This window comes from Pristiophorus japonicus, chromosome 9, assembly GCF_044704955.1.
Source record: "Pristiophorus japonicus isolate sPriJap1 chromosome 9, sPriJap1.hap1, whole genome shotgun sequence".
Classification (NCBI taxonomy): Eukaryota; Metazoa; Chordata; class Chondrichthyes; family Pristiophoridae; genus Pristiophorus; species Pristiophorus japonicus.
In genome coordinates this window covers 217577301-217589016 of record NC_091985.1, presented here as the reverse complement: position 1 = coordinate 217589016, position 11716 = coordinate 217577301, and the positions used below count along the sequence as shown (strand labels likewise).

General features: G+C 45.1%; 1 protein-coding gene across 1 annotated transcript; it reads left to right on the top strand.

The window, feature by feature from the left end:
* Positions 1-3085: 3085 nt before the first annotated feature.
* Positions 3086-4224, top strand: LOC139274136 (zinc finger protein ZFP2-like). The gene has a single exon (XM_070891179.1). The coding sequence runs from the start codon at positions 3262-3264 to the stop codon at positions 4222-4224; it is 963 nt and encodes a 320-aa protein (XP_070747280.1). The 5' UTR covers positions 3086-3261.
* The last annotated feature ends 7492 nt before the right edge of the window (positions 4225-11716 follow it).

Sequence of the window (11716 nt, the reverse complement as noted above, 5' to 3'; positions counted from 1 at the left end):
GTGAAGAAATGTCCCTTATCTCCTCTAAACCTCCCCCCAATTACTTTAAATCTATGCCCTCTGGTTGTTGACCCCTCTGCCACGGGAAACCAAATCATCCCTATCCACTCTATCCAGACCCCTCATAATGTTATACACCTCAATCATGTCTCCCCTTAGCCTCCTCTGTTGCAAAGAAAACAGACTCAGCTTCTATTTTCTTTCATCATAGACAAAATTCTCCAGTCCAGGCAACAATCTTATAAATCTCCTCTGCACCCTTTCCAGTGCAATCACACCTTTCCTGGAATGTGGTGACCAGAACTGCATGGAGTACTCCAGCTGTGGTCTAATAAGTGTTTTATACAGTTCAAGCCTATCCTCCTTGCTCTTGTATTCCATGCCTCGACTTATAAATGCAAGTATTCCATATGCCTTCTTAGCCATCTTATCAACCTGGCCTGCTACCTTCGAGATTCTGTGGACCTACACTCCACAGTCCCGATGTTCCTCTACACTTTCCAGTGTCCTACCATTTAATGTGTATTCCCTTGTCTTGTTAGACCTCCCCAAATGCATTACCTCACACTTATCCGGATTGAATTCCATTTGCCACTGTTCTGCCCACCTGACCAATACGTTGATATCTTCCTGTAATCCGCAGCTTTCTTAGGATAAGGGGTAGGCCATTTAGGACTGAGATGAGGAGAAACTTCTTCACTCAGAGAGTTGTTAATCTGTGGAATTCCCTGCCGCAGAGAGTTGTTGATACCAGTTCACTGGATATATTCAAGAGGGAGTTAGATATGGCTCTTACGGTTAAGGGGATCAACAGGTATGGAGAGAAAGCAGGAAAGGGGTACTGAAGGAATGATCAGCCATGATCTTATTGAATGACGATGCAGGCTCGAAGGGCCTACTCCTGCACCTATTTTTCTATGTTTCTATGTTTCTTTTTCATTATCAATGACTCAGCCTATTTTAGTGACATCTGCAAACTTCTTAATCATATACCCAACATTTAAGTCCAAGTCATTGATATATATTGATAAGAACATGGCAAATGGAATATAATGTGGAGAAATGTGAAGTTATCCATTTTGGTAGGAAACATAGAAAAGCAGAGTATTTTTTAAATGGTGAGAGATTGAGAAATGTTGGTGTTCAGAGGGATCTGGATGTCCTTGTACATGAATCACTGAAAGTTAACATGCAGGTACAGCAAGTAATTAATAAAGCATGTTGGCCTTTATTACTAGTGGATTTGAGTATAAGTGTAAAGTAATCTTACTGCAATTATATAGGGCCCTGTAGTATTGTGTACTGTTTAGGTCTCCTTATCTAAGAAAGGATATACTTGCCATAGAGGAGGTGCAACAAAAGTTCACTAGACTGATTCCTGGGATGCGGGGATTGTCCTATGAGGAGAGATTGAGTAGATTATGCCTCTATTCTCTAGAGTTCAGAAGTATGAGAGGTGATCTTATTGAAACATACAAAGTTCATACAGGGCTTGACAGGGTAAAAAAACATACAAAATTCGTAGAAGGCTTGACAGGGTAGGTGCAGGAAGGATGTTTTCTCTGGCTGGGAAGTCTAGAACCAGGGGTGAGTCTCAGAATAAGAGGTCAGCCATTTAGGACTGAGATGAGGAAAAACCTCTTCACTCAGAGGGTGGTGAATCTTTGGAATTCTCTCCCCCAGAGGGCTGTGTAGGCTCTCAGGGTTTGAATATATTCAAGGCATTGATCAATAGATTTTTGGATATTATGTAAATGAAGGATATGGGGATAGTGCAGGAAAGTGGAGTTGAGGTAGAAGATCAGCCAAGATCTCATTAATGGCGGAGCAGGATCGAGGGCCGAATAATTTTACTCCTGCTCCTGTTCCTTACGGTCCAGTGCCCCCAGAGCACAATATTCACGCTGCAGGAGCCCAGTGCGCAGGCGCAACACCGGACTGTACCTGGAGCATGCACATTGTGACTTTGATCAGACCGAACGCGGCCTGGAAGCGGGCAAAGGCCGGATCCACAGTTTGGAGCCGATCCGAATCAGCGGGGAACAGGGGAGGAACGCACCTCGCAGGTAGGCTTCATACACACCTAGTGTAGGTCGCAAGCATGTATTAAGAAACTATAAGTTCCGAATTTGCAGCTCCAGGGCATTTTCGCGGCAACAAACCGAGGGTGACGGCCGCCATCTTTGTGAAGGACAGCTGCAGGTTTGTGCTCCGCCATGGTGACTCATCGAGCAGTAGAGCGCATGCGTGAACATCTTTGCAAACGAACAACGTGTGGGCGGGGCTTCAGTGTCCCAGTGAACCCAGCCAGAGTCAGCACCTTCAGGGATGGAGAGGGAGGGGAACCAGTGAGTGTAGAACTGAACCCAGCCAGAGTCAGCGTCTTCAGGGGAGGAGAGGGAGGGGAACTAGTCAGTGTAGAACTGAACCCAGACAGAGTCAGCACCTTCAGGGGAGGAGAGGGAGGGGAACCAGTGAGTGTAGAACTGAACCCAGCCAGAGTCAGCACCTTCAGGGGAGGAGAGGGAGGGGAACCAGTGAGTGTGGAACTGAACCCAGCCAGAGCCAGCACCTTCAGGAGAGGGAGGGGAACCAGTGAGTGGAGAACTGAACCCAGCCAGTGTCAGCACCTTCAGGGGAGTTGAGGGATGGAACCAGTGTGTAAAACTGAACCCAGACAGAGTTGGTGGTGAAAAATGGGAGCAGAGAACAAGCTGTCTTCAGACGTGCGATGTGTTTGAATTTCAAGACAGGGAGAACGGAGACTGTATGGGATGGGGATTTACAGCTTTGGAGGAACAAGAAAGGAAAGAATGTTCCATAGAATCTAGAATTGTCTGTTCTGAATTTCTGTCATTTACTTGCAGTAATTATTTTTGTAAACTTCTTTTCCAGGGTATTAGAATGGGAGGATTTGCCAACGGGAAGCTCTAAAACTAAATATCACATCAAAATCTGATGGAATCACTCAATTCCTGAGGACTTGAATACTATCGGCCTTTGAATGTGGAAAGAGCAATGTTTGTCTGTTCTGTCTGTGGCAACAGATTTCAAACATCAATGTGACTGGAAAAGCACCAAGACACACGCACCCAAGTGAGAGTGTTCCAGTTCACTGCCTGTGGAAAGAGCTTTAACCAGTTATACAGCCTGTAAAAAGATCAAACCGTTGACAGTGGGGAGAAAACATACACGTGTTCTATGTGTGGACGAGCATTCAATTGATCATTCAACCTGGAGAGACACAAGGACACCCGCACCATGGAGAAACCGTGGGAATGTGGGGACTGTGGGAAGGCATTCAATTACCCATCCCAGCTGGAAATTCATCGGCGCAGTCACACCGGGGAGAGGCCGTTCACCTGTTCTGTGTGTGGAAAGGGATTCACTGTGTCATCCCGACTTCTAACTCACCAGCGAGTTCACACTGGGCAGGGGCCATTTATCTGCTCCGAGTGTGGGAAGGGATTCACTTTGAAATCTAACCTGCTTTCACATCAGCGAGTTCACACGGGAGAGAGGCCGTTCACCTGCTCCATGTGTGGGAAGGAATTCACTCAGTCATCCCACCTGCTGACACACCAAAGAATACACGCTGGGGAGGGGCTGTTTACCTGCTCTGAGTGTGGGAAGAGTTTCGCTCAGTCATCCCGCCTGCTGGCACACCAGCGAGTTCACACTGGGGAGAGGCCGTTTACCTGCTCCATCTGTGGGGCGGGATTCCATCGGTCATCCCACCTGCTGGCACATGAGCGAGTTCACTCTGGGGAGAGGCCATTCACCTGCTCTGTGTGTGGGAAGGGATTCACTCAGTCATCCAACCTGCTGAAACACCAGCGAGTTCACACTGGGGAAAGGCCATTCACCTGCTCCGTGTGTGGGGAGGGCTTCATTCAGTCATCGAACCTGCTGACACATGAGCGAATTCACACTGGGGAGAGGCCGTTCACCTGCTCAGTGTGTAGGGAGGGATTCACTCAGTCATCCCACCTGCTGACACACCAGCGAGTTCACACTGGGGAGAGGCCATTCACCTGCTCAGTGTGTGGTGAGGGATTCGCTCGGTCATACACCCTGATAACACACCAGCGAGTTCACACTGGGGAGAGGCCGTTCACCTGCTCTGTGTGTGGGGAGGGATTCACTCAATCGTCCAACCTGCTGAGACATCAGCGAGTTCACAAGTGCCTGCAGGGTTTGGATTCTGCTGTTATGCCAAACTGAATCATGTCCATTTTGGTATATGTGGTTTCTTTTTATTGATATTGATCACCCCTATAACTGGAGATTAATATTCTAGATATTGGACCAACTAATCAACGGGAAAAGGGTCAGATAAAAATAATGCTGATTGTGTTTGTATCCATATTTCACTGTTTAAACGGCTTTCTTCAAATACTGAAAGGTGCAACAAATGGAGCTAAACTTTCTTGAACCATTGATAATAAAATGAATTGAATCTGCAGGTTTGTTTTGGATTTCTTTGGGATGGAGCCAGGCATTGTGTGCCTTGAAATATCGCCGGTGTCTAGTAGATGACGCTGTCCCTCCTATTTACTCTGACTGAGAGGAGCGTGACTGCCCCCTAGAGCAGAAGGAATTAGGGAAGCTCAGGGTTAGACACTGAAAATACTGCACCCCACAGGGACATCACTTACTGTCCCCTCCCTGGGGCAGCTCAGGGTGAGAGATTGAACATAATGCATCCCACAGGGATGTCTCATACTGCCCTCTCCCTGGGGCATCTCAGGGTCAGACACTGAACATACTGCATCCTACAGGGACATCACACACTGCCCTCTCCCCGGGGTAGCTCAGAATCAGAACTTAGAATGGGAAGGGGCGGATCCAGTTGTCATGGTCCATGTAGGAATCAACAACATCGGTAGGACTAACAGTGAGGTTCTGCTGAAACAGTTTGAAGAGTTGGAGTCCAAATGAAAAAGCTGAACATCAAAGTTAATAATCTCCAGATTGTTACCTGAGCCACACACCTATTGGTCGAGGGATAAGCAGATTAAAATGTTAAATACGTGGCTAAAAGAGTGGTGTAGAAGGCAGGAGTTTTGCTTTATGGGGCACTGGCACCAGTACTGAGGAAAGAGGGAGCTGTTCCATTGGGATGGGCTCCACTTGATCTGGGCAGGAACCAGTGTCCTGGCAAATCAAATAACTAGGGCAGTAAACAGGGCTTTAAACTAATGAAGGTGGGGGAGATTCAGGGAAGTGTACAGAATGGTTTAGATACAGAGTAAAAGCAACAAATTACATGTCAAGGCGCTAGAGCAGAGCAGGGTTTGGTGTAAGAATAAGCAGAGTGGGTCAGGAAGGGACAGAGAGACTAACAAAGGTAATAGGGCATTACTGACAAAGAAGAAATCAAGGAAACAATTTTAGAAAACGAAAACTAAAGGCACTATATCTGAATGCACAAAGAATTCTCAATATAATAGATGAATTAATAGCGCAGACAGAAATTAATAGGTTTGATCTAATAGCCATTATGGACACGAGGTTGCAAAATGACCACAGTTGGGAACTAAATATTCCAGGATACGTAACTTTTAGAAGAGATAGCAAAATGGAAAAGGAGGAGGGGTAGACCTGATAATAAAGGATGGGATAAAGACAGTAGAGGAAAAGAATCTTAGCTCAGAAAATCAAGAAGTAGAATCATTGTGGGTGGGGCTAAGAAACAGCGAGGGCAGAAAACATTGGTGGGCGTTCTTTATAAGCCACAAACTGCAGTGGTAATGTAGGGCACAGTATAACTCAGGAAATTAGAGCTGCATGTAACAAGATAATACAATAATCTGCATACAGACTGGGCAAACCAAATTTGCAGTAATAGTGTGGAGGATGAATTCATGGAAGGTATACAAGATGGTTTTCTAGATCAGTATGTTGAGGAACCAACTAGATAACAGATTATTTTAGATCTAATATTATGCAATAAGAAAGGTTAATTAATAACCTTGTAGGAAAGTGGCCCTTTGGGAAGAGTGACCATAATTATATAGAATTTTACATTAAGTTTGAAAATGATTTAGTTAACATAGAAACATAGAAAATAAATGCAGGAGTAGGCCATTTGGCCCTTCGAGCCTGCACCGCCATTCTATGAGTTCATGGCTGAACATGCAACTTCAGTACCCCATTCCTGCTTTCTCGCCATACCCCTTGATCCCCCTAGTGAATTGGCTTCAACAACTTTCTGTAGTAGAGAATTCCACAGGTTCACCACTCTCTGGGTGAAGAAGATTCTCCTCATCTAGGTCCTAAATGGCTTACCCCTTATCCTTAGACTGTGACCCCTGGTTCTGGACTTCCCCAACATTGGGAACATTCGTCCTGCATCTAACCTGTCTAAACCCGTCAGAATTTTAAATGTTTCTAAGAGATCCCCTCTCATTCTTCTGAACTGCAGTGAATACAAGCCCAGTTGATCCAGTCTATCTTGATATGTCAGTCCCGCCATCCTGGGAATTAGTCTGGTGCACTTTCGCTGCACTCAATAGCAAGAATGTCCTTCCTCAAGTTAGGAGACCAAAACTGTACACAATACTCCAGGTGTGGCCTCACCAAGGCCCCGTACAACTGTAGTAACCCTGCCCCATACTCAAATCCCCTCGCTATGAAGGCCAGCATGCCATTTGCCTTCTTAACCGCCTGCTATACCTGCATGCCAACCTTCAATGACTGATGTACCATGACACCCAGGTCTCGTTGCACCTCCCCTTTCCCTAATCTGTCACCATTCAGATAATAGTCTGTCTCTCTGTTTTTACAACCAAAGTGGATAACCTCACATTTATCCACATTATACTTCATCTGCCAAGCATTTGCCCACTCACTTAACCTACCCAAGTCACTCTGCAGCATCATAGCATCCTCCTCGCAGCTCACACTGCCACCCAATTTAGTGTCATCCGCAAATTTGGAGATACTACATTTAATCCCCTCGTCTAAATTATTAATGTACAATGTAAACAGCTGGGGCACCAGCACAGAACCTTGCGGTACCCCACTAGTCACTGCCTGCCATTCTGAAAAATATCCATTTATTCCTACTCTTTGCTTCCTGTCTGACAACCAGTTCTCAATCACGTCAGTACACTACCCCCAATCCCATGTGCTTTAATTTTGCACATTAATCTCTTGTTGAAAGCCTTCTGAAAGTCCAAATACACCACATCAACTGGTTCTCCCTTGTCCACTCTACTGGAAACATCCTCAAAAAATTCCAGAAGATTTGTCAAGCATGATTTCCCTTTCACAAATCCATGCTGACTTGGACCTATCATGTCACTTCTTTCCAAATGCGCTGCTATGACATCCTTAATAATTGATTCCATCATTTTACCCACTACCGATGTCAGGCTGACCGGTCTATAATTCCCTGTTTTCTCTCTCCCTCCTTTTTTTAAAAAAGTGGGGTTACCTTGGCTAACCTCCACTCCATAGGAACTAATCCAGAGTCTATGGAATGTTGGAAAATGACTGTCAAGGCATCCGCTATTTCAAAGGCCACCCCCTTGAGTACTCTGGGATGCAGACCATCAGGCCCTGGGGATTTATCGACCTTCAATCCCATCAATTTCCCCAACACAATTTCCTGACTAATAAGGACTTCCCTCAGTTCCTCCTTCTTACTAGACCCTCTGACCCCTTTTAAATCCGGAAGGTTGTTTGTGTCCTCCTTAGTGAATACCGAACCAAAGTACTTGTTCAATTGGTCTGCCATTTCTTTGTTCCCAGTTATGACTTCCCCTGATTCTGCCTGTAGAGTACCTTCGTTTGTCTTTACTAACCTTTTTCTCTTTACATATCTATGGAAGCTTTTGCAGTCCATTTTAATGTTCCCTGCAAGCTTCCTCTCGTACTCTATTTTCCCTGCCCTAATCAAACCATTTGTCCTCCTCTGCTGAGTTCTAAATTTCTCCCAGTCCCCTGCTATTTCTGACCAATTTTTATGCCACTTCCTTGGCTTTAATATTATCCCTGATTTCCCTTGATAGCCACGGTTGAGCCACCTTCCCTTTTTTATTTTTACGCCAGACAGGGATGTACAATTGTTGTAGTTCATCCATGCGGTCTCTAAATGTCTTCCATTGCCTATCCACTGTCAACCCCTTCAGTATCATTCGCCAATCTTTCCTAGCCAATTCACGCCTCATACCTTCAAAGTTACCCTTCTTTAATTCTGGACTATGGTCTCTGAATTAACTGTTTCATTCTCAATCCTAATGTAGAATTCCACCATATTATGGTCACTCTTCCCCAAGGGGCCTCGCACAATGAGATTGCTAATTAATCCTCTCTCATTACACAAGACCCAGTCTAAAATGGCCTTCCCCCTAGTTGGTTCCTCGACATATTGGTCTAGAAAATCATCTCTTATGCACTCCAGGAAATCCTCCTCCACTGTATTGTTTCCAGTTTGGTTAGCCCAATCGATATGCATATTAAAGTCACCCATGATAACTCCTGCACCTTTATTGCATGCACCCCTAATTTCCTGTTTGATGCCCTCCCCAACATCACTAGTACTGTTTGGAGGTCTGTACACAACTCCCACAAGCGTTTTCTGCCCTTTGGCTCCACCCATACCGATTCCACATCATCCAAGCTAATATCTTTCCTTACAATTGCATTAATTTTCTCTTTAACCAGCAATGCCACCCCGCCTCCTTTTCATTTCTGTCTATCTTTCCTAAATGTTGAATACCCCTGGATGTTGAGTTCCCAGCCTTGGTCACCATGGAGCCATGTCTCCATGATGCCAACCACATCATATCCGTTAACTGCTATCTGCACAGTTAATTTGTCCACCTTATTCCGAATACTCCTCGCATTGAGGCACAGAGCCTTTCTAAGACACTTTGACCCTTTAGAATTTTGCTATAAAGTGGCCCTTTTTGTTTTTTGCCTTGGGTTTCTCTGCCCTCCCCTTTTACTCATCACCTTTCTGTCTTTTGTTTCTGTCTCCATTTTGCTTCCCTCTGTCTCCCTGCATTGGTTCCCATCCCCCTGCCATATTAGTTTAACTCCTCCCCAACAGCATTAGCAAAGACTCCCCCTAGGACATTGGTTCCGGTGCTGCCTCGGTGCAGACCATCCGGTTTGTAATGGTCCCACCTCCCCCAGAACCGGTTCTAATGCCCCAGGAATTTGAATCCCTCCCTGCTGCACCACTGCTCAAGCCACGTATTCATCTGAACTATCCTGTGATTCCTACTCTGACTAGCACGTGGCACTGGTAGCAATCCTGAGATTACTACTTTTGAGGTCCTACTTTTTAATTTAGCTCCTAGCTCCTTAAATTCGTCTCTTAGGACCTCATCCCGTTTTTTACCTATATCGTTGGTACCAATGTGCACCACGACAACTGGCTGTTCACCCTCCTTTTTCAGAATGTCCTGCACCCGCTTCGAGACATCCTTGACCTTTGCACCAGGGAGGCAACATACCCTCCTGGAGTCTCGGTTGCGGCCACAGAAACGCCTATCTATTCCCCTTACAATTGAATCCCCTATCACTATCACTCTCCCACTCTTTTTCCTGCCCTCCTGTGCAGCAGAGCCATCCACAATGCCTTGAACTTGTCTGCTGCTGTCCTCCCCTGATGAGTCATCCCCCCCAACAGTACTCAAAGTGGTGTATCTGTTTTGCAGGGGGATGACCGCAGGTGACCCCTGCACTACCTTCCTTGCACTGCTCTTCCTGTTGGTCTTCCATTCCCTATCTGGCTGTGGACACTTTACCTGCGGTAAGACCAACTCGCTACACATGCTAATCATGTAATTCTGAAACTAGGATATTAAATCTAAACAAAGTAAACTCTAGGTATGAGGGTGCGGGAGTCCTCCCTTTATTTATTGGGGACTTGGCCTGGAGGGTGTTGCATGGAACAGTTCCATACAATAAGTTTTAAGGTCGGTTCACGGACTCCCAGGCCACCTGCAATTTCTGCGGTCTGGAGGACTCCATGTTCCACATCTATGTTGTATGTGTGAGGTTGCAGCTCCTTTTCCAATATTTGAAGGGGCTGCTCCTCAAGTTCTGGCTGCACTTCAGTCCCACACTCCTGATCTTTGGGCACTGTGTGGAGGGGAGCGGCAAGGTCCGAAGGACTCCTCGAAGGATTGCTCCTGGGCATGGCCAAGGTGGCCATCAACTGGTCCAGGCAGTGGGCAGTCGAGGGGGTCGTTCAGCCCGACTGCCTGCCTCTCTTCTGTGGTTACATCTGAGCCAGGGTGTCCCTGGAGATGGAGCACGCGGTGTCCACCGGGACACTCGCGGCCTTCTGCGAGAGGTGGGTGCCGGAGGGACTGGAGTGCATCATCACCCCCAGTAACCAAATTTTACTTTGAACTACGTAATGTCTAAAGTTTCATTTGTTTAAGTTTGTCAGTTTAATCAGGGGGCACTTGTATTGATGTTACTACAAAAATAGTTGTAGGTATAAGGGAAGAGTTGGTTCAGGTAGTTTGGGAAACTATATTGAAAGGTATGACAGCAGAAAAGGAATGGCTAGCATTTAAAGGATGAATACATAATTTACAACAAACATGCATTTCTTTAAGGCAGGCACAAAACCCCCCTCATGAATAGTGGTCCAACTGTGGCCAAGAAAAGAAATTAAAGATAGTATTAGATGAAAGTAAGATGCTTATAATGTTGTCAAAAAGAGCAGTAAGCCTGGGAAGATTTTAGAATTCAGCAAAGGTGGACCATGAAATTCATAAAGAAACGGAAACTAGAATATGAGAGTAACCTATCGAGAGACAAAATAACAGACTGCACAAGGTTCTATAGGTATGTAAAAAAAGGAAAAGATTAGCAAAAGTAAATATGTGTCCCCTACAGGATGAGACAGGAGAAATTATAATGGGGAACAAGGAAATGGCAGAGAAATTAAACACATACTTTGTGTCTGTCTTCACGGAAGAAGGCGCAAAAAAATTGCCAGCACTACTGGAGAACCCAGGATCCAGTGAGAATGGGGAACTAAAAGAAATTAGTATTAATCAAAAAATGGTACTGGAGAAATTAATGGGACTGAAAGCCAATAGATCTAATGGCCTACATCCTAGAGTATTGAATTGGTAGCTATAGAAATAGTGGATGCATTGGTTAACATCTTCCAAAATGCCATAGATTCTAGAACAGTTCCCATGGTTTGGAAGGTAGCAAATGTAACTGGGCTATTTAAGAACAGAGGGAGAGAGAAAACTGAGAACTACAGACCAGTTAGCCTGACATCAGTAATAGGGAAAATGCTAGATCCTATTATTAAGGATGTGGTAACAGGCACTTGGAGAATAATAATATGATTGGGCAGAATTAACACGGCTTTATGAAAGGGAAATTATGTTTGACAAATCTGTTAAGGGTTTTTTGAGGTTGTAATTAGCAGAACAGATAAGGAGGAACCAGTGGATAGGGTGTATTTGGATTTTCAGAAGGCATTCGATAAGGTGCCACAAGAGGTTATTAAACAAAATTAGGGCTCAAGGAATTGGGGGTAATACTCGCATGCATTGAGGATTAGTTAGCAGACAGAAAATGATTAGGAATAAATGGTTCATTTTCAGGTTGGCAGGCTGCAACTGGTGGGATACCACAAGGATTGGTGCTTGGGTCTCATTAATTCACAATATATATCAATGATTTTGATGAGAGGATCAAATGTTATACAGTTGGAAGTCTCTGG

Excerpts from the sequence above, each read along its gene's own strand:
- LOC139274136 (XM_070891179.1), top strand. The coding sequence starts at position 3,262 with ATGGAGAAACCGTGGGAATGTGGGGACTGTGGGAAGGCATTCAATTAC.